The sequence below is a fragment of the Scyliorhinus canicula genome, chromosome 10 (genome assembly GCF_902713615.1).
Source record: "Scyliorhinus canicula chromosome 10, sScyCan1.1, whole genome shotgun sequence".
Classification (NCBI taxonomy): domain Eukaryota; kingdom Metazoa; phylum Chordata; class Chondrichthyes; order Carcharhiniformes; family Scyliorhinidae; genus Scyliorhinus; species Scyliorhinus canicula.
In genome coordinates this window covers 4,237,382-4,262,805 of record NC_052155.1, presented here as the reverse complement: position 1 = coordinate 4,262,805, position 25,424 = coordinate 4,237,382, and the positions used below count along the sequence as shown (strand labels likewise).

At 43.5% G+C, this 25,424-nt stretch overlaps 1 protein-coding gene across 1 annotated transcript; it reads right to left on the bottom strand.

Annotated features, from left to right (window-relative positions):
- Positions 1-294: 294 nt before the first annotated feature.
- riok3 (RIO kinase 3 (yeast)) lies at positions 295-25,424 on the bottom strand. The gene is made up of 12 exons (XM_038808537.1): positions 25,279-25,424; positions 21,708-21,850; positions 19,426-19,533; positions 17,293-17,402; positions 14,381-14,524; positions 12,758-12,885; positions 10,796-10,978; positions 9,985-10,144; positions 9,533-9,613; positions 8,770-8,859; positions 3,980-4,087; positions 295-1,063 (listed from the first exon to the last, which is right to left on the bottom strand). Exons 1-12 carry the CDS (start codon positions 25,344-25,346, stop codon positions 968-970), a joined length of 1,419 nt encoding a protein of 472 aa, XP_038664465.1. The 5' UTR covers positions 25,347-25,424; the 3' UTR covers positions 295-967.

Here is a 25,424-nt window from a genome sequence, read left to right as displayed (position 1 = left end):
TATCAACGATTTGTATTAGAATGTACAAGGCATGATCAGTAAGTTTGCAAATGACACTAAAATAGCTGGTATGGTAGACAATGAGGAAGGTTATCAAAAATTGCAGCAGGATCTTGATCAGCTGGGGAAGTGGGCCGAGAAATGGCAAATGGAGTTCAATACAGATAAGTGAGGTGTTGCATTTTGGAAAGTCAAATCAAGGTAAGACTTTCACGGTGAATGACGTGAAGATTCTAGATGCCCTTTGCCTCTGGAGCATGCTGTTTTGTTAAATGCCATTTATAAACAAAATGATTAGTTTCCCCAAATATTTTTAATACATTTTAAGATTCATTGATAATCTGCTGAACACATTAGTAATCTGTTGAATACAAACAGGATTTTACTATGTATTTTTTAAACAAATGTGATGCGTTATAAAATCACCTCGTAACAGCACAAGTAATGTCAGTCTATTTGTTAACAAGTGAATCGAAAGCCATATTAGTTCAGATTACATAGCGCTGTCGCAGTGAATCAACTGGAGTGCAGGTCCTTCACTACCAGTGGCACCTTCAACACATCAAATAGGATTACCATTTTGGAGAATAACGTCCATTCCTCTTATTCCAGTTCTAAAACGTGCAACATTTTATGGTTAAATTCCAGGTGTCAAAATATGGCTTTCACTCAAAATGTAAAGTTGAGACGTTGTTTATTTGATTTGAAACTTCACTAACACGAGAATGCAAGCGTTTCTCTGACACAGGTGCCAAATTAATATTAATACAGATGGTGCAGACAGAGGAATATCTTCAACATCACCACACCAGTCTAATTTTGGTCACAAATACCAATTACTGTATACAAATCTAATGATAATCTAATTTTAAATCAAATTAAACTGCACAATCAAATTTCCATCGCTGTTGAATCCCAGCTTGCAAAGCTCAGTCTGCAAGAGTTTTTTAAAAGCCTTTTCCCTGGTTTAGTCCTCTCCCAGAACTTCAAATTCAGAAATCATCCTCCCACGTTTCCCTATCTGTCGGACGTGGTCTTCATTGATTTTTTCCAAATCTTCGATCTAAGATTTTTTTTTAAGAAAGGCAAATAAGGACAGAGTTTTTACTAAAATTAATGAATCCATTGATTGTATTTAAAATTTTACACGTAAAAGAATTAGATGCTGTTTGTTTTCTGAACCAAATATGCATCGATTGATAAAAACTGAAGTTACATTTTGTCTTAAAGCCAGAATCACTAAATCCATTCAGGCAACAGACACATTTTCACCTATTTGTACAAACCGTGATCAGCCATGATTGAATGGCAGAGCAGACTCGATGGGCCAAATGGCCAAATTCTGCTCCTACATCTTATGAACCGTGGAAAGAAATAAACTCTCAGATAATCCAAAGAGTTTACCCCCTGGCAACACAGCAATTAACTTCATTCTTGCCCATCCAAATATACTGGAGTGGTTGGGACTGTTTTTCTCAAGAGAAAAGAAGGTTGAGAGGAGATTTGATTGGGATATTCAAACTTCGGAGGGGTCTAGACAGAGTAGATAGGGAGAAATATTCCCATTAATGAAAGTGCCGAGAAGGTACAAAGTGAGGAGGAAAACCTTTTACAGAGTGAGTGGTTGGGGTCTGGAATGCACTGACTGAGTGTGGAGGAGGCAGGTTCAATCGAGGCCTTTGAAGGGGATTTGGATTACTCTGTGAAAAAGAAGAATGTGCAGGGTTATGGGGAGGAGCCGCGGGAAATGGACTAAATTAATTGCTCATTTGGAGAGCTGGTGCAGCCACAGTGGGGCACACCAAAAATTATTACTTAAAATAAAAACTCACGGTGTAGGGGTATAGAAGCCAGCTATTTTCTATCGGTAAAAGTAATAGGTAAAAGATAGCTATTTAGCATTAAGCCCCATGTCTATTAAATACCATTTTAAAACTCACTCATAACCTCAGGTCATTTCAAAACACATTCAGCATGCAAAGCATAGCTTCAAAAGAACACAGAAACAGATAGATTAAAACAGCATTCTTATTCAGCTAACAAATACATTTGCAAGATAAAGTAACCCAAGGACAAGGCAAGCTCCATGGCAACAGCATAGAGACCATTGTCCTAACAAGCAAGTCAGCAAGAAACTGGTTCAAGCTATATGCGATAAGGAAGCCAAATCGCATTCCATAGCTCATACAAGAATAAATTTTAAGTTAATGTTGCCTATTAATGACAGACGGCTGAGCGTCGAATCAAACTTATTTGATGTTAATCCAGACCAATTAGAATTACATTTAGCACACTGGGCTAAATCGCTGGCTTTGAAAGCAGACCAAGACAGGCCAGCAGCACGGTTCAATTCCCGTACCAGCCTCCCTGAACAGGCGCCGGAATGTGGCGACTAGGGGCTTTTCACAGTAACTTCATTTGAAGCCTACTTGTGACAATGAGCGATTTTCGTTTTTCATTTCAGATGGCTAAATCCTGATATGATTTGGTATAACCGTGATGTCTCTTCGGCCATTTTCCATTCCGGAATCAATCTATATTTGACTTAACTATTCGCTGTCTCTCTGTCTTTCATATTTCACTTTCTACCTCTTGAAGTTATTGCAAGCTGTTTGCTGTAAGCAAGAAAATTATTTCTGTATTATTTGAACGTTGAATTGTCACAAAATTGCTTGTCTTGACTCCTTTTGCTAGCTGGTCTTATTAGAGAATAAGACTTAAATGATTCTCAATTGTAATCAATACAGACAAATAAAACGATTCTTATTTGCACCCGAGAAGTGTTGACTCAAATTTGTACTGAGTTTTAGTGTTCGCAAGTGCCACTAAATCCGCATGGTAGATCTCTACAAGGGGTAACAGGTTGACTAGCTAACAGGAAACAGAGTTGGCATGAATGGGTCTTTTTCTAGTTGGCAGGATGTGACGAGTGGTGTGCCTCGTGTTGGGCCTCAACTTACAATTGATATAAATGACTTGGATGAAGGAGCTAAAGGTAAGGCTGCTAAATTTGCTGGTGACACAAAGGTAGGAAAGTAAATTGTGAAGAGGACGTAAGGACGTTACAAAAGGAACATAGATAGCTACGGGATTGAGGTTAACAATCAGATCAACCATGATCTGGGCAGCGCGGTGGAACAGTGGTTAGCACTGCTGCCTCACAGCTTCAAGGACACCGGTTCAATCTGGGTCACTGTCCGTGTGGAGTTTGCACATTCTCCCTGTGTTTGCGTGCATCTCACCCCACAATCCAAAAATGTGCAGGGTAGGTGGGTTGGCTATGCTAAATTGCCCCTTAATAGGAAAAAATATTTTAAAATGATCAACCATGATCTTATTGAATGATGGAGCAGGTTTGAGGGGCCGAATGCCCTACTCTGCTCTTAGTTTGTATTGTCCCTTTAAGAAATGTTTTGTCTTATCACATGGCTTCAGTGATATCATTGTGTGGGTGGAGCTGGGCTGTGGCTCTGAGAGTTTTTACTTTCGCTTCGAGTTTGGACTGGTTTGAAAGAAGTGTTTTTCTCTACATTTTAAAAGCTATTTCCAGACTGCTTGGTAGCATAAAAGAGATCATTGCTTTCTGGAAGGAATTCAAACCAGCTGTTTGAAAAGGGAAACAGAGCATCAATAACACAGTCTTATACCAGTGAGAGTGCCGTGTGCTGGGCCACACCTTTGAAAAGGGGTTTCTGGTTTTACTTGGATTTTGTTATTGAATTGGAACAGTTAAGGGAAATTTTTTAAACCCTGGCCCTGAAGTTTGTAAAGGACCTCCTTCTGCGCTGTAGCAATCTGTAATTCTATGATATTTTCCACTTTCAGCAATATAGTATTGGAAAATACAATCTAAGTTACTAGTTTATCAAATGAAATGTTAAGTGAGTCTCAACAACAACTTGCACATTTAACTCCTTAAACATAGTAACGCATCTCAAGACACTGAAAAGCAGTGCTTTATCTCAAGAAAATATTATACCTGAACAATGAAATCCACTTCATTATCCGCTGCAATATCTAGACCAGAGACAGCATTGAAAAGCTCCCGTTCATCCATTGCGTCTGCAACTCCTGCCTTTTGAAAGAACTGCAATAAGGGGAGCAGCATTAAGGTCCGTTCGACATGTTTGTGACATAGGAAAACCACAAGTTAACACATATTACCAATTCAAAATAAGAGACGTATTTAATTGCACTTTACAAATTGCAATTTTTGAATTCTAGTCACTGCTGGAATATGACAAAAGGATCAGTCAATTTGGGAAAGGCAAGCTCCCACCGGCAGCAATGTGACAATAGCCAGATCATTTCTTTTAGTGATACTGGTTGCAGGATAAATAGGATTCACTGCTCTTCGAAACAGTGCCATGAGATGTTTGATTTATCAACTGGAAAGATAGAGCCTCAGACGTGTCTCATTGGAGAGATGGAAGCTCCAATAGTGCCACTCTCAGACTGCACTTACTGAGGCATACAGGATTCTCAGAGAGATTGACAGGGGAGATGCCAAGAGGCTATTTCCTCTTGTGGGAGAGTCTAGCACCAGAGGGCATAATCTCAGAGCAAGGGGTCACCTATTTAAGACAGAGGTGAGGAGGAATGTCCTCTCTCAGAGGGTAGTGAATCGGTGGCTTTCTTTATCGCAGAGGGCTGTAGAGGCTGGGTAGTTAAGTATGTTCACGGCTGAGATGGACAGATTTTAATCAGTGAATCAAGGATTTATGGGGATAAGGCGGGAAGTGGAGTTAAGGATTATATGTCAGCCTGATTTCATTGAATGTGGAGCAGATTCGATGGGCCGAATGGCCTACTCCTGCGCCTATGTCTTAAGGAGTGAGTACAGGGAGCGGAGCAGTGAAGTAGGAGGTGGTGATGGAGTGACAATGTCACTGATGGATATTCCAGAGCGACACGCTAATTCAAATATCACACAGCAGCTGGTGGAATTTAAATTCAATTAATACATTTGGAATTTTACAAAGCTAGGCTAATGGTGACCACAAAACCATTGTCGATTGTCTTTAAAACCCATCTGGTTCACTAATGTCCTTTAAGGAAGGGAATATGCTGTCCTTACGCGGTCTGACCGACATGTGACCCAGAGTCAGGTTGATTCTTACTGCCCCCTGAAATGGCTGATTGAGACACTCAGTTGAATCACAATCACTATGAAGCCGAAAAGGAATGAAGCCAGATGGACAAACCGGCATCAAGTATGACCACGGCAAATCCAACTCCGTCAACCCTCAAGGCCTTTTACTAACACTTGGGGGCTTGTGTCAAAGGTGTGGGACAGCTGTCTCATGGACGAGTCAAGCAACAGTCTGACATAGTCAAACTGACAGAATCATGCCGTACAATGCCCCAGACACCTCCATCCCTGTGTACATCCAGTCCCACTGGCAGGACAGACCCAGCAGAGGTGGCAGCACAATGATGTATAGCTGCTGGGTTTGCAGCATGAGGTGAGAACACAAACAAGAGGGAAAAACAGATGCTACCTCATCCTCACCAACCTGATTGTTGTAGATGCGTCTGTCTGTCTGTGACAGTATCAGTAGGAGTGACAACTGCACAATCGTAGAGGTGAATCTCAGTCTTTATATTGAAGATATCTTGCACCGTACTGTGTGGCACTATCACTGTACTAAATGGGATGGGCTTTCGAACAGATCCAGCAACTCAAGACTGGGCATCCATGAGGTGCTGTGGGCCATCAGCAGCAGCAGAATTTCACTCAACCACAATCTGTAACCTCATGGCCTGGCATCCCCCCCCCACTCTACCATTACCACCCAGCCAGGGGATCAACCCTGGGTCAATGAAGAGTGCAGGAGAGCATGCCAGGAACCACACCAGACACACCTAAATATGAGGTGTCAACCTGGTGAATCTGCAACAACAGAGCTAAGCAATCCTGCGACCAACAGATCAGATCCAAGATCTGCCTTCTGGGCACATCCAGTCACGAATAGTGGTGGACAATTAAACAACTCTGTGAAGCAGGAAGCTCCATAAATAGTACGGTAAAGTCACCATAGTCCTAGATGACCATAGGCTGCTTTCCCCTTTGAGGGGGGAGAGCTGACTGGTGGTGATTTAATCTGAGGATCACCAAACCTCAGGCGAGGGGCAAGGTTGAGAAGGCGGGGCCTTCATGAATAACCTCAGCCTGTGCGGGAATTGAATCCACACTGCTGGCCTCGCTCTGCATCATGACCCAGCTGTAACCAGAAACTGAACTGGACAAGACATATAAATTCTGTGGCTACAGGAGTGTCAGAGGCTTGAAATTTTGCTGCGTAATAAACCTCCTGGCTCCTCAAAGACTGTCTACCACCTACAAGGTACAAGTCAGGAGTGTGAGGGAATATTCCCCACTTGCCTGGATGAGTGCAGTTGCAACGGCATGGCGGCACAGTGGTTAGCACTGCTGCCTCACAGCACCAGGGACCAGTGTTCAATTCCGGACTTGATTGACTGTGTGGAGTCTGCACGTTGTCCCCCTGTTTGCATGAGTTTCCTAAGTGCTCCAGTTTCCTCCCAGAGTGCAAAGATGTACAGTTTTGGTGGATTAGCCATGCTAAATTGCCCCTTAGTGTCCAATGATGCACAGGTTAGGTGGGGTTACAGGGTTAGGGCAGGAGAGTGAGCCGAGGTAGGGTGCTCTTTGAGAGGGTCGGTGCAGTTGATGGGCCAAATGGCCGTCTCCTGCACTGCAGGGATTCTAAATCATTGTGCTCTTCTATATACTATTTATAAGAGGCACCGCAGCAACTCACCAAGGCTCCTTTGACAGCACCTTTCCAACCCTTGACCTCTATCACCGAGCTGGATAAAAGCAGCAGATGCACGGGAACATCAGCAGGTTCCCATCCAAGTCACTCATTACTCTGACCTGGAACTATATCTCTGTTCCAATACTGTCCCTGGATCAAAGTGTTGGAACTTCTGCTGCGGGAGTACCTATCCCACATGAACAGCAGCGGTTCAAGGCAGCAGCTACCCATCATCTTCTCAAGGGCAATTGCAGATACAATCTGGCCTAGCCAGCAATGCCAATATTTCATGAATGAATAAAAACAATTCCCAGTTTTCACGTGTAAGGTGTTGGCCTCGAGATAAAACAGGGAAATCACAGAAAGGGAGAGAGGGCAAAACCACGGAGTGATTTCAACACAACGGATATTTGCGGGACTGGGAAATTGGGATTTAATGTACCTCAGAGTTAGGACCAGAGAATGGATGACCAGGTGGGGAGGCAATTGCTTAGATTTTGGCTATATTTAAGCTTCACGATGAGAAAATGGCACTGCAGGGAGAGTAACAGTCATTAATACTGGTGGGGGGGTTTGAATATTTACTTTTGTTAGGTCAGAGTTTGGTGCAGTGAGAATTGCTACTGCAACAGGCAGCACAGTAGCACTGTGGATAGCGCAATTGCTTCACAGCTCCAGGGTCCCAGGTTCGATTCCGGCTTGGGTCACTGTCTGTGTGGAGTCTGCACATCCTCCCCGTGTGTGCGTGGGTTTCCTCCGGGTGCTCCGGTTTCCTCCCACAGTCCAAAGATGTGCGGGTTAGGTGGATTGGCCATGATAAATTGCCCTTAGTGCCCAAAATTGCCCTTAGTGTTGGGTGGGGTTACTGGGTTATGGGGATAGGGTGGAGGTGTTGACCTTGGGTAGGGTGCTCTTTCCAGGAGCCGGTGCAGACTCGATGGGCCGAATGGCCTCCTTCTGCACTGTAAATTCTATGATGATAACACCAGAGCTACTGAATTTGCACCTTATTTGGAGAAGAGATAATGGCATAATGTCACTAGCCAGGGTACTGCTCTGTGGACGTGGGTTCAAATCCCACCACAGTGGAACTTCAATTTAATAATTAAATTATCTGGAACCGGAAGCTTGGCTTAGTAATGGTGGCGGTGACACTATCAGCGATTGTCGCAAAAGCTCGTCTGGATCATAATGTCCTTTAGGGAGGGAAATCTGCCGCCCTTACCCGGTCTGGCCTGCTCATGACTCCAGACCCACAGCAATGTGGTTGACTCTGAAATGGCAATTATTGGTGGGCACATAACACTGACCTTGCCAGTGACGGCCACATCCCACAAAATAATAAACTAAATCAAATTTGGTTTTGATTGTCGGGATATGAGGCTGCACGGTGTTAAAAATACAGCACTAGGATTCCCGTCTAGAGAAACAGAATGAAAGGAAGTTGTGTTAATCTTGTATAGAACCCTGGTTGAACCATCTGCAGTACCGTGAAGAGCTTTGCTCTCCAAGTAGAGGCACTGGAGCAAATGGAGAAGAGATTCACGAAAGTGAATGTAGAACAGAAGAAAAATTCTACACACGAGGAAAGATAGAACATTTCACTAGAACAAGAGATGATCGAGGAGGCGACCTAATTGAGGTTCTTAAAATTAGGAAGGGGTTTGATAGGGCAGTTGTAGAGAAGATGCTTCTACTTATAGGTCAAATAGGGAATTCAGAAGGAATTGCTTTACCCAGCGAGTGGCTATAGAACTGCTTACCATCAGGACTGGTTGAGTTGAAGACATTTCAGGGGAAGTTAAATGATCTGATGAGGGAGAAAGGAAAGTGGCGAGAGAAGTGAAAGAAGGTAGCTGAAGTGGAGCATTAAGACTGGTCTAGGAAGTTGGTTGTGAATTGTACGTCAAATTGCACTCATTCCCCACTGCCTGGCTAAATTGACTGTGTCATCTGGATCTGTAATGGAGAAAAGTAACACGACCAATACCTGAGAAACATTTTTACAGTCCCTGAAGAGGAATTTGAGACCATGAGGATGAGTAGGTTCCACAGACTGACTGACATCAATGAACCAAACCTGTTCAAACAGACACAAAAGCATAGGAGAGGTTAGAATCATCTCGGCCGTGTGACAAGCTAACAGAACATGTCTGCTTCAACAGAATTCCAGGTGGCGAGAGTAATACGGTTTTAACAAAATAATTGTGTAAATGTTCCTTTAGCCCCTTTAACTTTGATCGGTACAGATAGATGATAGCTCCAACTGAATGGTCCGAGGACCAGAATGGCCTCCCCTCCTCACAGGATATGAAAATAATTTTAGTGCTATTTTTGTAATCTAATTAAAAATTAGATTAATTGAGTTTTTAAAAAATGCGGAAACTATCTCCAGCCTGGGAACCCCACCACCTGGAGGTCCTGCTCCGAACCACACACCATCCTGACTTGGAAATATATCTCCATTCCTTTCAAATTGCTGGGTCAAAATTCCTGGAACTCCCTCCCCTAACAGCGCAGTGGGTGTACCTACACGATGCGGACTTTAACGATGCAGGAAGGCACCTCACCACCACCTTTTCAAGGAGCAATAAAAGCTGGCCTAGCCAACAAGCCTACCTCCTGTGAAGAAAGGACTCGTGCTCCAGTCCAATAACTTCTCGTTGTCTGATATTCCAGCTTTCGGTTTCTACTCCACCAACAGTAAAATCCTCAGTTTTCTTACCTCCTTACATACGTAAAGGTATGCTCACCTTCCCCTTATACCACAGCATGTTGTACGCACTCAGGTCAGCATGAACAAGCTTACATTCGGTGTACAGCTGCTGCATCATCTGCAATGGAAGACAGACCATTAGGAAATAGCACAAAAAAGCCTCTGCTTAGCAAATATCGATCAATCAAGAAATGAGAAAGCAATGAGGTCACGAGATTGAAGAATATGAAAGACAGGATAGATGAGTGTGCGTGCATGCTTGCACGTGCCTGTGTGTCACACCCAGAAAAACACACTTCCCCACCCCCACACTCAGATATCCCCAACTCACCGGCCATGACCCCTCACCCCCCCCCCCCGCACACCCTGAAACTTTCACGTCTCGATATATTTTCAATTCTTTTTGACACAAGTCTCAGTACGGTTAATAACATCAGAATATTCTCAGATCATTGTAACTCGAGTGTGTGCAGAGATAGAATAACGTACATATAAAACCTGGTAGTAGGCCCGCTTCATATCTTCGGAGCTGAGTTTAATATCCTTTAATTTAGGGGCGGGCACGTGGTCCTGGCCAATGAAGGACATCACAAGAATGTGTTTCTTAAGCATAACCACCTCTGGGCAGGGAATTCCAGCTTTCTGCATTCTGCAGAGAAATAAAAAGACGGTGTAAATGCCACACCAACAAGTTGAATTGAAACAGGTCGGTCCTTAAAAGGCAACCACAGGTAATGTACGAATTCAAAGTTAAGAAAATGCAACTTTTGTATTCGTTCATGGGCTGTGGGTCTGGGATCACATGTAGGCCAGACCAGGTAAGGACGGCAGATTTCCTTCCCTAAAGGGCATTAGTGAAGCAGATGGGGTTTTACAACAACCGATGATAGTGTCATGGTGACCATGACCGACACTAACTTTATATTCCAGATTTATTAATTAAATTTAAATTCCACAAGCTGCATGATGGGATTTGAGCGCATGTTCCCCGTACCAAATCATTGCTTTGTAGCGGCCACTACAGATGAGTAAAAGGATGAGGTGTCAGATACCAAAAAAATTTTAAAAACAAATTTATAGAGAGGAGCTTTGACAGGTACAGAATAATAATTAAAATGTTGGATAGAATGTTGGTCTTCATCTGGTGTTTAAAGCCCTCCCACATTGGCCAGTCCGTCCCATCCACAAGGTATGGCAATTAAATCTATGTGATTGCAATTTCTCCTGTAACAAGATTACATGGTGCAGAATTATTTTCTAACTTTAGGTCAATTTTCAATTTGAAAGGAAAAGGCACTACCTGACCAAGTTGTGCATCTCCTTCTCTGCCCACATGCGAATGATTTTGCGAGGATTCAAATGGCTAAAGCGGTCTTTGAATCTATAATCATCCTTGATGTACTTATCACGATTTTTAAACTCATTCAGCGTCGTCTTAAAAACTTTGATGGCACATTCTGCAGGAACCATTTTTTCGTCCATGCTTCGGAGAGAGAGAGAGAAACCACAGTGAATTTGTGCATATATGAATGACAGTTTGGAGATGCAAGTTATAGACAACAGGAAACACTTTGGTCGTGCTTGTGATAGAAAAAAAATCATCTCTGTATCAAGACTTTTGAGTATTGCTGAAAAAGAGAAACGCGAGCGAAGCTTTTCGAATGGCACTCATCGGGTTAGCTCGTAATAAAATACCAATCCATAACGGGGAACAACAATTTATACCACATGAGAAGAGAGTGCTGATTGGTTGGCAAGTGGACTTTAATTGGTGGAGGCTTTGCCATGAGAATGCAGCATGCAACAGTTAACTGCCCAGCTTTGTTCAAATTCATGCCAGGTTGGTTGACTACCAATGGTCAAGGCATTACATACACAGTACAGCACAGAACAGACCCTTTGGCCCTCAATGTTGTGCCGAGCCATGATCACCCTACTCAAACCCACGTATCCACCCTATACCCGTAACCCAACAACCCCCCCCATAACCTTACCCTGAGGAATGAACCAGGGAATGGCAGTTCCCCAAGTTCCGGTTCTCTGCAAAGGACAGGACCCTGTATGAGAATATGCGTGGCTTTATGCATACTACGCAGGTGACTAACAATCCTTTTTTTCCCGTTAAAAAAAATTAAGTGCCCAATTCATTTCTTTCCAATTACAGGGCAATTTAGCGTGGCTAATTTACCTATCCTGCACATCTTTGGGTTGTAGGGGTGAGACCCATGCAGACATGGGGAGAACGTGCAAACTTCACACGGACAGTGATCCGGGGCCGGATCAAACCCAGGTCCTCGGCACCGTGAATCTACCCTGTCAAGCCCCCTGAGAATCCTATATGTCTCAATAAGCTCACCTGTCATTCTCCTGCACTCCAATGACTACAGGCCCAACTTACTCAACCTCTGCTCATAAGAACATCCCTCCATACCCGGATCAATCTAGTGAACTTTCTCTGTACTGCCTCCAGTGCCACTATATCTTATTTTAGACAAGGGGACCAAAACAGTTCACAATATTCCAGGTACGGACGAACTAGTGCCTTGTATAGTTTTAGCAGGACTTACCTATTTTTATACTTAATTCCCTTTGAAATAAAGCAACATTACATTTGTCTTCCCTATTATCTGTTGAACTTGCATGCTAGACTTTTGCAATTTATGCATAAGGTCTCCCAGATCCCTTTGTGCTGCAGCTTTCTGCTGTCTTTCGCCATTTAAATAATATTCATGAAGTGGAGGTGCCGGCATTGGACTGGGGTGAGCACAGTAAGAAGTCTTACACCAGGTTAAAGTCCGACAGGTTTGTTTCAAACACGAACTTTTGGAGCACTGCTCCTTCCTCAGCTCCTTTATTCTTCCTACAAAATTGCCTAACTTCACATTTTCCCTCACTATATTCCATTTGCCAAGTTTTTGCCCACTCCCCTTGCCTGTCTATATACCTCTGCAAAAAAGCAAAGTTACCATAGTCCCAGATGACCAGAGGCTGCTTTCCCCTTTGAGGAGGGAGAGCTGACTGGTGGTGGTTTAACCTGAGGATCACTCAGGCGAGGGACCAGGATAACCTCAGCCGGTACGGGGATTGAACCCTCGCTATTGGTCTCGCTCTGCATCACGGATCAGCTGTGCAGCCAGCTAAGCTAAACCCACCCCTGTAGACCGGTGTGCCATCCGCACCTTCCCACCCATTTTGTTGTCAACCGCAAACTTAGCGATAGAAAATTCACTTCCCTCGGTTATGAATATATATGAATGAGTACCTTCCTCCTTTGGCATGGAAGATCACAGACTCTTTGCCTGTGCTGATGCAGCCACTGATGCTTTCCAATACCCCAGCAGTCACCATTTTGTACAGCAGCAAACGGGTTTTTGAGTCTACAGCTTGGTCCTGAGAGGATAAGAGCAGGAAACCAGCTCACCATCAAAAACAAAGGCAATTACATTTGTCATCTGCCGACTTTCCCCAGTCCAGGCTGAAACTATGTTAATACTTTACCAGAGAACAGTTCTGATATTTAAATACATTGCTTTTAAGTACGTCACAACAGACTGACAATGCCAATGAACGACAATCGTGCCTCAGTATAATCCCCGATTCAGTGGCCCTCACATTACCCCGACACCAGGCTGATGAGGCTGGTTGAAGAATTTGAAATTTAACATCTAGCTGTTCATTCGTGCGTACGATAGTAGTAGTAATAATGTAAAATATTAATGCACTGATATCAAACAAAAATCATACTAATCAATTGTTGACTCAATGAGGAAAACAGGAATTCAAACTCCTCTGAAAGGTAATGATTGACTTAATAGTAGAACCATAGAAAAGTTACAGCACAGAAAGCCATTCGGCCCATCTTGTCCATGCCAGCCCGAGGACACCCAGGTGCCCTTTCTAATCCCACCTTCCTGCAGGTGCAGATCCAGGTACCTTTTAATAGAGTTTAGGCTCTCTGCCTCCACCACCAACTCGGGCAGCGAATTAGACTCCCACTTCCCTCTGCGTAAAGAAATCTTCCTCATGCCCCCTCTACACCTTCTGCCAATTATCTTGAATCTATGTCCCCTCTGCTTCTAGAATTCTCCACCAAGGGAAACAATTTCATCTCTTCCCTTTAATTTTGTACACCTCAATTAAGTCGCCCCTCAGCCTTCTTTGTTCCAAGGAAAATAACCCCAACCTATCCAATCTCTCCTCGGAGCCTCACTTTTCCAGCCTTGGCAACATTCTTGTAAACCTCCTCTGCTCTCTCTCCACAGCAGTAATGTCCTTCCTGTAATGTGGTGACCAGAACTGCACACAATACTCCAGTTGTGGCCTCACCAATGTTTTATACAATTCCAACATTATATCCTTACTTTTATATTATATATATGTATGAAAAAAGTGTAAACGTTTTTTTAAAGAGCAAATTATTAACCAGCAGCTGCTGATTTGAAATCAGTTGAGACAGTTTCAATGTTGAACCACATATGGGCTGGGGCACAACCACATTTCCATCTTCAATCTTCTTTGATAATATATTATTTATTCTGTTTTCAGAGGCAGGAAGGTGGCTGATTGGAGAAGAAAGGCTTCAGATAATTGACAGAAGTACCATGGCATTGAGAACTTTTCTTCCTGTGAGGTGCGTTGATCTGGAAAGTGTTGCCTGAAAGGGCGGTGGAAGAACATTCAATGGTAACTTCCAAAAGAAATTTGATAAATACTTGGAAGAGGAATGAAATTCACGGTGAAGGGGAAAGTGTAAGTGGAACGGGACTAATTAACTGTTTACAAGAGCCAGCACGCAGACGATGGACAGAATGGCCTCCTTCTGTGCTGCCTCACTCTACACAAGATACCAATCATATTTAACAAATGCTAACAAAGTGAAACTTACAGAAGTAGAATGTTCTTTCTTTTCATGAATCCTGGTACTGCGACGTTGCTCAGAATACGAGTGCTGCTTTAATGCATTGAAAACACGGTTAGACAGTTTCAAATCCATCCCAATTCCATCACCAACTTGGAATTCTGGAGCAAACTATAAAAAAAAACATTTTGGATTATTAAACAAGTTTTATTCATTCATGGTTCGTCTCTGACCAGGTTAACTTATTGTCTTTAAGCTTACCTCGCACTATCTGGGTTAAGTTTTCAGCACACTATTAATGGGTTTTACCACAGTTTTGTGTGGTCAATGTAAGAAATATGTTGTATTATATGTATCTGATGCAGTAATGTTTTAAAAGCCTGGGTTAGAGTGTGTATATAGCCTCTGTTATAATATATTTTTATTGTTGATGGGAGAGGAGCGGGCTTGTGCAGTATGGTTCAATTGAAGCATCGATTTTACGTTGATGTTTGCACATTTTTGCCTTTTTTGGTTGTTATCTGTAACTGTTTACAATGCTGAAAAATACCTCAATAAAATTGTTTGATAAAAAAAAGTCCTGGTTTAAAGCAAAGACAGACACGGTGACTGCAGAAGGTGCAATTAAGATGTCATAAAAGTGAGATCATTATGATTTCCAGCCATGGTTGTTTACAAAGAAAACTTGATAGAGCTTTTTGACGAGGTGACAAAATTAATTGATGAGGGAAAGGCTGTGGATGTTGTCTACATGGACTTTAGTTTGGCGTTTGACAAGGTCCCTCATGGCAGACTGGTACAAAAGGTAAAGTCACATGGGATTCGAGGTGTGCTAGCTAGATGGATAAAGAACTGGCTTGGCAACAGGACAAGAATAATACTGGATGGGTTTTTTTTTGAGAATGGATATCTATAATTAGTGGTATTCCACAGGATCAGTGCTGGGACCACAGTTGTTCGTAATATACATAAATGATCAGGAGGAAAATGTAGATGGTCTGATTAGCAAGTTTGCAGATGACACTAAAATAGGTGGAGTTGCAGATAGTGAAGGGGACTGTCAGAGAATACAACAGAATTTAGGTAGATTGGAGAGTTGGGAAGAGAAATGCCAGATGGAGTTTAATCCGGACAAATGCGAGGTAATGCATTTTGGAAGATCAAATTCAGGTGTGAAATATACTGTAAATGGCAGAACCAATAGGAACATTAACATACAGAGGGATCTGGGTGTTCAGGTCCATAGTTCCACGAAAGTGGCAATGCATGTAGAGAAGGTGGTCAAGAAGGCAACAGGCATGTTTCCCTTCATCGGCCGGGGCATTGAGTACAAGAGTTGGCAGGCCATTTTTCAGTTGTATAAAACTTTAGTTCGGCCAGATTTTGAATATTGCCTGCAGTCCTGGTCGCCACACTACCAGAAGTACATGGATGCATTGGAGAGAGAGTGCATAGAAGGTTTACCAGGATGTTGCCTGGTCTGAAGGGTGTTAGCTATGAGGGGAGGTTGAATAACCTCAGATTGTTTTTGTTGGAAAGTCAGAGGTCGAGGGGAGCCTGATTGAGGTGTAAAAAATTACGAGAGGTATAGACGTGGTGAATAGTCAGAAGCTCTTTCCCAGGGTGGAAGGCTCAATGACAGGGGGCACAGGTTCAAGGTGAGAGGGGGAAAGTTTAGGGGAGATGTGCGGGGAAGTTTTTCACGCAGAGGGTAGTGGGTGCCTGGAACAGGTTGCCATTGGAGGCAGGCACAATGGCAGAGTTTAAAATGCATCTTGATAGACACATGGCCAAGAGGGGAATGGAGGGATTATGATTGTTTGGGAAGTAAATAGGAGGTTTAATTAAGGAATGTGGATCAGCGCCAGCTTGGTGGGCTGTGCTGTAATGTTGTTTGCTCTAATGGGGTTTTGTTACAATTTCTGGGGAGTAGATAATTAGAGAGAGCGTGCTTAAACTCAAGTAAGTAGGTCATGGGAAAGGGCAGCACGGTGGTCTAGTGGTTAGCACAGCTGCCTCACGGCGCTGAGGTCCCAGGTTCGATCCCGGCTCTGGGTCACTGTCCGTGTGGAGTTTGCACATTCTCCCCGTGTCTGCGTGGGCTTCGCCCCCACAACCCAAAAATGTGCAGGCTAGGTGGACTGGCCACGCTAAATTGCCCCTTAATTGGAAAAACTAATTGGGTAATCTAAATTTTAAAGAAAAAAAAGGAGGTCATGGGATTTGTGTGAAATTGGGATGATGTAATTAATGGGAGGAGCCAGGTGTGTACCAGGTCTCTAGCACGCAGTTACGTTTCTCTGGAAGCTGTGAGCTGAACAACAGCTTCTGCAAAAGGCTGTCAGGTTAAGCAGCAGTCTGACATAGACAAGAGTCTGCAGGCTGTTTCCTGACAGGATCTCTCTCTAGTTTCTCTCTCTCCAAGCAGTCTTTTAAATATCTTTTATCCAAAGATAGGCAAGTAATCCTGTGTTTTCCAACATTATTTAAAAGTGGATTTTGACCTAGAATGGGTTTTGCTTGATTGGAGATAAAGAAGATAGTAGTTAGCAGTTCAAGTGTTTCATTTCATTGCTAAGCATTGTTTAACTGGTAACTGTAAGCTACATTTCTGTGCTGTTAAAAGTAGTTTGATACTGTATTAATAAAAGTTAGTTTTAATATAACATATTCCTGTTTGTGCATGGAATCACTCCTGGATCAGTGTCCTTTCCTCGTGGTTTTACAAAAGTGATTGGGGTCCCTATCCGGTATCCTAGCAAATGTTGGAATCTGGCATGGGGTCGTAATTCTAGTAAATAGAAACTCCCTTTTTGAAAGCTAGACAAGTAGTTAACAGCATATTCAACATTACTTTTCACATTAAACAACGTCTCTCCTACCATACCGAGAATACAAGTCTGGAATGGCAATAGGGATGCGAATAGAGAAGTGCTTACATTTTCCATTCGAGCAGTGTTCCTTCTGCCACAAGTTACTTCATCGTGTTTGGTGGTGATTTCTCTGCCCTTTCCTACAAACCCACGTTTTGCATTTATTGAAGGTTTATCTGCCGGTACAAAAACATTTCAATTCCTCAGAAAGAAAAATGAATTCACATCTTAAAGATACTTGAGACAATGACATCAAGGGGATAGGGGGAAAGATGGCATTGGGGTAGAGGTTTGCTGATGACTGCGCGATGTTCAGCACAGCATGGTAGCACAGTGGTTAGCATTGTTGCTTCACAGCACCAGGGACCCGGCTTCAATTGCCGCTTGGGTCACTGTCTGTGCAGAGTCTGCACATTCTTCCCGGGTCTGCGTGGGTTTCCTCCGGGGGCTCCGGTTTCCTCCCACAAATCCCAAAAGACATGCTTGTTAGGTAGGGGATTTTCACAGTAACTTCATTGCAGTGTTAATGTAAGCTTACTTGTGACACTAATAAAGATTATTTTTATTACCATTCGCGACTCCTCAGACACTGAAGCAATCCATGTCCAAATGCAGCACAACATGGACAATATTAAGGCTTTGGCTGACAAATGACAAGCAACATTCGCCCACACAGACGCCAGGCAATGACCATCTCCTTCAAGAAAGAATCTAACTACCGCCCCTTGACAGTCAATGGTATGATCATCACTGAATCCTCCACGAACAACATCCTGGGAGCTACCATTAACCAGAGACCATATACATACTGTGGTTACCATAGCGATCAAAGGCAGCCCGATGGTGCCGAGGTTAATAATAATTTAATAATGGGGCTGGTTTAGCACAGTGGGCTAAATAATATAATAATAATAATAATCACTTATTGTCACAAGTAGGCTTCAATTAAGTTACTGTGAAAAGCCCCTAGTCGCCACATTCCAGCACTTGTTCAGGGAGGGAATTGAACCCGCGCTGCTGGTCTTGTTCTGCATTACAAACCAAATGTGTAAGCTCACCGTGCTAAACCAGCCCCTAATCAGCTGGCTTGTAAAGCAGAACAAGGCCAGCAGCGCGGGTTTAATTCACGTGCCAGCCTCCCCGAACAGGCACCGGAATGTGGCGACTAGGGGCTTTTCACAGTAACTTCATTTGAAGTCTACTTGTGACAATAAGCAATTTTCATTAATAATCTTTATTATTGTCACAAGTATGCTTACATTAACACTGCAATGAAGTTACTGTGAAAAGCCCCTAGTCGCCACATTCGGCGCCTGTTCGGGTACACAGAAGGAGAATTCAGAATGTCCAATTAACCTAACAGCACATCTTTCAGGACTTGTGGGAGGAAACCGGAGCACCCGGAGGAAACCCACACAGACACAGGGCGAACGTGCAGACTCTGCACAGACAGTGACCCATGCCGGAATCGAAACTGGGACCCTGGCGCTGTGAAGCAATAGTGCTAACCACTGTGCTGCCCCGTCGCCCACAGATTAAAGGGAAAGAGCACTTCCGCAGTACGTACTGGACTGGAGTGTCAGCCGAGACTTTTGTGCTAAAGCCTCGGAATGTAACTTCAACCCAGAACCTTGAGACTGAGAGGCGGGGGTGCTACCAATTGAGGTACAACTGACACTTTAGTCAGAGAGATCTTTTAAAAGGGAAGTGGAGAAATTAGTTTTTAGAAAAAAGGAACATTTAAAACGACACGGGAAATGACAAGGGAGCCATTTCGGAGAATAATTAAGAGCTGAGCGTACTGATGTTGGACCGAAGACAAGTACAGGCAGAGGCTGAGTAAGAACAGAATGTTCCTTCTCTAAAAGATTGGAGAACTAATTGGGGTTTTTACAACATCCACAAAAGATAAAAGCTGAGCTCAAATGCCCCAAGTGTCATGATGGGATTTGAACCCATGTCCTCAAGATTGTTTGTTCAGGCCAATCACTTAGTGCTGTATAATATTGTAATTCGACTTTTTTTCTTGAGACGAAGATAAAATTAAACAATTGTGATTTCCTAAATGCTCAGAATTGTTAGGCTTTCTCAAGAAGCAAGGCAGCAATGACTTCCTCATTTGTTTTCATCTGATGCACAAATCAGAACTAAATTAACATATTCAGAGACATCAGGCAATCGCATCAAGTGAGACATTACCAGGACCGTAGGGATCGTGCCTTGTATCCTGCCAATCAACTTCATCGTCTGAACTTTCACTGTCTTCAAAAGGATGCACCATTCGATAATTCTCAAAGGAAATGGAAACTGAGAGAGAACAATAATACATTGTATATTTTATATTGTTGCAAATATAGACACCATAGGCCCCTGTCAATTATACGTGCAGATAGCGAGCTGCAAGTAACTGGGATTGGCTTTAGATACATCATTTGTATGCTTTACGACCCTCCACTTACTGCATTAAAAGGAAATAGTCCTGCTTACTCGGGGTACTTTTCTGCAGTTTTGTTTGTGAGTTTTGCTCACTGTAGTTTGCAATGTTTAAATAAACTGTTCATTATGAGCTCTGCTGTAGGTGCATCCAACCTTCAACTCATTAACTGACACAGACATCAATAATCAATGACTTTGCATCTATTAAATGATTTAGTATTTATATTACTATATGTTTACAACAGTTGTCCTATATACAGTGGCATCGATACTCACGGTGGTTGATTTTTGAAATGATTTAGTATTTATTTTGCTGTATATTTGGGGAAATTGTCTTCTTTGCAGGGGCTAGCCCAGTGGTTAGCACTGTTGCTTCACAACACCAGGGTCCCAGGTTCGATTCCCGGCTTGGGTCACTGTCTGCGGAGTCTGCACGTTCCTCCCCGTGTCTGCGTGGGTTTCCTCCGGGTGCTCCGGTTTCCTCCCACAAGTCCAGAAAGATGTGCTGTTAGGTGAATTGGACATTCTGAATTCTCCCTCAGTGTACCCGAACAGGCGCCGGAATGTGGCGACCAGGGGATTTTCACAGTAACTTCATTGCAGTGTTAATGTAAGCCTACTTGTGACACTAGATTATTATTAAATAATCCTCAGTGTGCTAAGAATTACACTGACAAGCAATTTGAGATCATCAGCTGGGATGGCTGTGTGGCACGTGTGTGTGATCTGGAAGCTACATATATTCTTTGTAAGCAGAAAGAACATATACATATTGAGCCTGTTTCAGCTAAACAAAATAAGTGATAGCCATTCGCTGGTTTGTGTCTCAGAGCAATGCCTTGACCAATCAGAGACAAGCTGCCTGGTTTAAAATTTCACAGAGTGTTTGGCAGTTAACTGTCAGTCACCATTAGATGGTGCATTCTCCATGGTAACACCTTTACCAATCAGAGTCCACTTTCCAACCAATCAGAACTCTCGTGTTATACAGTGTGAAGTTACCCGGTCACTGATATTCTTGCTATTCTCCTGATGAGTTCCAGGCAAAAAACTTTGACAAATGTCTATTTTTCGCAATAAATGGTCTCAATTTCCATGCTGAAAGTTTCTAAAACAATATTAATACAATCAATAAGTTACAATAAATCACATTCCTCTGGTAAACCAAAGAATTTGAAACCCACAGGAGAGTTATATCGTGGGACTGTGTTGTCTTAATGGCAGGTATTATTTATTATCTAAAATGAAATTTCTGGACTGCAAGTGACACCTTCTGGCCAGTGCACACCGGTAAACTGAAAATGCTGGCAATCTGAATTATTGGAGTTCTGTCAGTATCTTTAAAGAGAAGAGACGGGTTATTTCAGCAGCTCATTCTTTCGTAGGGAAGGACAGCGTCTACAAGACGGAAACAGGTCACTCAGTCTGACTGTGCATGAAGTGTAGCACTGCTCTCTCTAGTGCGAACAGCACAGACACATTCAATGGATGAGCACGAAGAAAAGAGAATGGGGGCTGTTCTGATGAGCGAGATGAAACAAAGCTCGTGTGGAGCAGAAAGATCGGCAGAGACTGGGCGAGTCAATGGCTTGTTCTGTGCTACAAATTTTATTTCAGACGTTTAGTATCGTGTTTGTCTCAAACTCTCTACTTTGAAATTTTCTTCTCGCAGAGAGAAAATAACAGGATCAAACCAACAAAATTATAATGACTTGATTGAGGGATTGAAGACAAGCGTCTTCACCCAGGGCGTGGTGGGAATATGGAAGTTGTTACCACAGGGAGTGATTGAGGTGAATAATGCAGATACATTAAGGGGAAGCTAGATAAACACACAAAGGAGAAATGAATAGAAGGATATGTGGGTGGAGTGATGTGAACAAAGGTGGCTAATGTGGAGCATAAACACCAGCTTGGAGCAGTTGGGCTGAACCGCTTTTTCTGTGCTGTCGGTATCATGTAAGGCTTTCGCTGTTGTTTTAAAATCAAACAATTGATGAATTTACAATAGACACAATGAAAAGTGAGAAGACCTTTACTCATACCTTTGCTGTCACCATTGAATTTATTTTCCTCCCGGCGAAGCTGTGCATCGTATTCACGGTCAAATTCCATCTGTAGCATCTGGGCTAACAGGAGATCACTGGAGGTTTCAGTCCCCTCTCCAATAAGAGCTGTCGGATCGATACTGAACACAAGTAGAGAGATTAACTTTTTGTTTTAAGTGAAATTATAGAAATTACATTTTTAATAACAACTTTAATATTGGAAAGTATTCCGAGGTGCTAGACAGGAGTGTAATCAGACAAATACTGACAACTAGCCAAAAAGGAGATTTTAGGACGCAGGGGTTGACTAAATAAGTAGGTTTTAAAGAGGATTTTGAAAAGCATGGGGAGGAGGCAAACGTCTTTAAGAAGTTCCAGAGCTGACAGCTGAAGCCAGGCCACTGGTGGCAGGAAGAGGAGATAATTAAGAGGCCAGAATTGGAGCAGTTTACACAGCAGGAGGTTTCAGAGACAGGAGAGAATTTTATACCGGGCATTGGTAGGTTAGAGTTCACAGGGGACCTGGTAAAGCCACAGGCAACAGAATCTGGGAGGCTGGACAGGAGAGTAATAATAATAATAATAATAATCGTTATTACTGTCACAAGTAGACTTACATTAACACTGCAATGAAGTTACTGTGAAAAGCCCCTAGTCGCCACATTCCGGTGCCTGTTCAGGTACACGAAGAGAGTATTCACAATACCAAATTCACCCAACAGCACGTCTTTCGGGACTTGTGGGAGGAAACCGGAGCACCCGGAGGAAACCCACGCAGACACGGGAAGAATGTGCAGACTCCACACAGACAGTGACCCAAACGGGAATTGAAGCTGGGACCCTGCCGCTGTGAAGCAACAGTGCTAACCACTGTGCTTCCCACAACAAAGGCATGGATCAGATTTTAAGCAAATGAGCTGACGCGGGGTCAGAGACAGAAGGTGGAAGTAGGTGTTCTTGGGGGTTGGAGAAGATATGGGATGAGAAGCTGAGCTCAAGGCCGAATCGGAGGCTAAAGTTGCTGACAGGATGATTCAGCCTCAGGTACTGGCTTAGAAGGGGAGCAAAATTGATGACAAGAAGCTGAAGACAATGACTTCGGATTTCCAATCTTTAGATGAAGGAAATTGTAGCTCATCAAGTATTTATTGTCCTCGTGACCACGTCTGTAGTAAGTTTTGGTTGCTCAAGGAACTCCGGCTCACTGTCAATGAGCTGGATTCTGAGCTTCAGACGCTGCGACACATCAGGAAGAGGGAGAGTTACCTGATGCTTTGTTTCAGGAGGCGGTCACACCCCGTAGATTAAGTACTCAAAGTCGATCAGTGGTCAGGCACAGCAGGGTGTGACTGCAAGTGAAACAGGTAGAGGGATCCTGAATTCAAAAACGGAGGAATCTCGGCTTTTGACCTTGTCCAACAGGTCTGAGATTCTTGCTCCCTGTGTGGACAGGAACAGGGACTGCAGGATTCTCATTAAGGGGATTGAGAGAATCTTTTGCAAGCAGCATCAAGAATCCCACGTGGTACATTGCCTGCTCGGTGCCAGGTTGAAAGGATATTGGAGTGGGAGGGGGAGGATCCAGTTGTTGTGATCCACGTTGGGACAAACAACATAGGAAAGACAAAGAAAGAGGACTTGTTGGAGAACTATCAGGCACGGGGAACTAAATTAAAGGGAAAAGAGCGAACGTTTCGGTAACGTTTTTACCGGGCAGCACGGTAGCATGGTGGTTAGCATAAATGCTTCACAGCTCCAGGGTCCCAGGTTCGATTCCCGGCTGGGTCACTGTCTGTGTGGAGTCTGCACGTCCTCCCCGTGTGTGCGTGGGTTTCCTCCGGGTGCTCCGGTTTCCTTCCACAGTCCAAAGATGTGCGGGTTAGTTGGATTGGCCATGCTAAATTGCCCGTAGTGTCCTAAAAAGTAAGGTTAAGGGGGGGGGTTGTTGGGTTACGGGTATAGGGTGGATACGTGGGTTTGAGTAGGGTGATCATTGCTCGGCACAACATCGAGGGCCGAAGGGCCTGTTCTGTTCTGTTCTATGAGTCCAATGACTCTTTGTCAAAGCTAACAGGCAGAGAAAGTGGGAAATATTTATACTGTGGAGTGAGAATGAAAGATGAGTCATAGCCACAGAAACCCAGGGAAACCGGGTGCTAATGGCCACAGATACCAAGGGGAATGAGTGTTAATGGCAGTCCCCAGAGAGGACAAAAGATGTGAAAGGGGGTCTCTATATCGGAGAGACCAAACGCAGACTGGGTGATCGCTTTGCTGAGCATCTTCGGTCTGTGCGCATTCAGGATCCTGACCTTCCTGTTGCTTGCCATTTTAACAAAAGACCCTGCTCCCATGCCCACATGTCTGTTCTTGGCCTGCCGCAATGTTCCAGTGAAGCTCAACACAAACTGGAGGAACAACATCTCATCTTCCGGTTAGGCACGCTACAGCCTTCCGGCCTGAACATCGAATTCAACAACTTCAGATGATCAGCCCCACCTCGACCCATTTGTTCTCATTTCATTTTAACTGTCTTTTACCTATTCTTTCTTTCTTAATATACATTTAATTTCCCCCCCCCCAATCTTATTCACCTTTCCTGCACCTTTCTCCTCTTTGCTTCCCCCTTCCCCTCCCCCCACACCTACAGTTCATCGTCTGATGTTAGTTTCCCTGCTGTTTGACCTTTCACATCTTTTGTCCTCTCTGGGGACTGCCATTAACACTCTTTCTGTCTGTTAGCTTTGACAAAGAGTGATTGGGCTTGAAACGTTAGCTCTTTTCTCTCCCTACAGATGCTGCCAGACTTGCTAAGATTTTCAAGCATTTTCCCTTTTGTTTCAGATTCCAGTATCCGCAGTAATTTGCTTTCAACTAAATTAAAGAACCGGTCCTCAAGGGTTAGAATCTCTGGATTACTACCTGAGCAATGTATGAATTGGCATAGGGAGGAGAAAATTAGAGAAGTAAAAACGTGGCTAAAGGAGTGGTGAGGGAAAGAGGGGTTCCATTTCACGGGGCATTGGCTTCAGTATTGGAACAGGATGGATCTGTACCGTTGGGACAGTCTCCATCTGAACCAATCTAGGACCAGAGTTCTAGTGGGAAGGAGTCGAGTCCACAAAAAGATCAGCCATGATGTTATTGAATGGTGGAGCAGGCTCGAGGGGCCAGATGGCCGACTCCTGCTCCTAGTCCTTACTTTAGGTATATGGTACAGAATATTAGAGAAGGGTGATGTGGTAATTCCTGTTAGACATTTCTCACATTTAGTTCAGCAGGATGTAGTGTGTGGTATATTCAGCGCTGAGGGAGGAAAAAAATGAAAAATGAAAATCGCTTATTGTCACGAGTGGGTTTCAATGTGAAAAGCCCCTAGTTGCCACATTCCGGCGCCTGTTCGGGGAGGCTGGTCCGGGAATTGAACCGTGCTGCTAGCCTGCCTTCAAAGCCAGCGATTTAGCCCAGTGTGCTAAACCAGCCCCATTGCTGGGGGGAAACCAGGAATTGCTGCCGTGAACAAATTAAACTCATTGTTTGCAGGCCCCACACTAACATTGTCACCTACCCAATGACATGAGGGAATGCTGCATTCTCGTCCTGTTGCTGCAGTTCTTTAGCAAGTTCTTCACTCATTACATCAGAAAGAGAGCAGGGAGTTACTGTGGAAAGTGACGATCCCCAAGGACACTGGAAACAAATTCAAAGCATTTC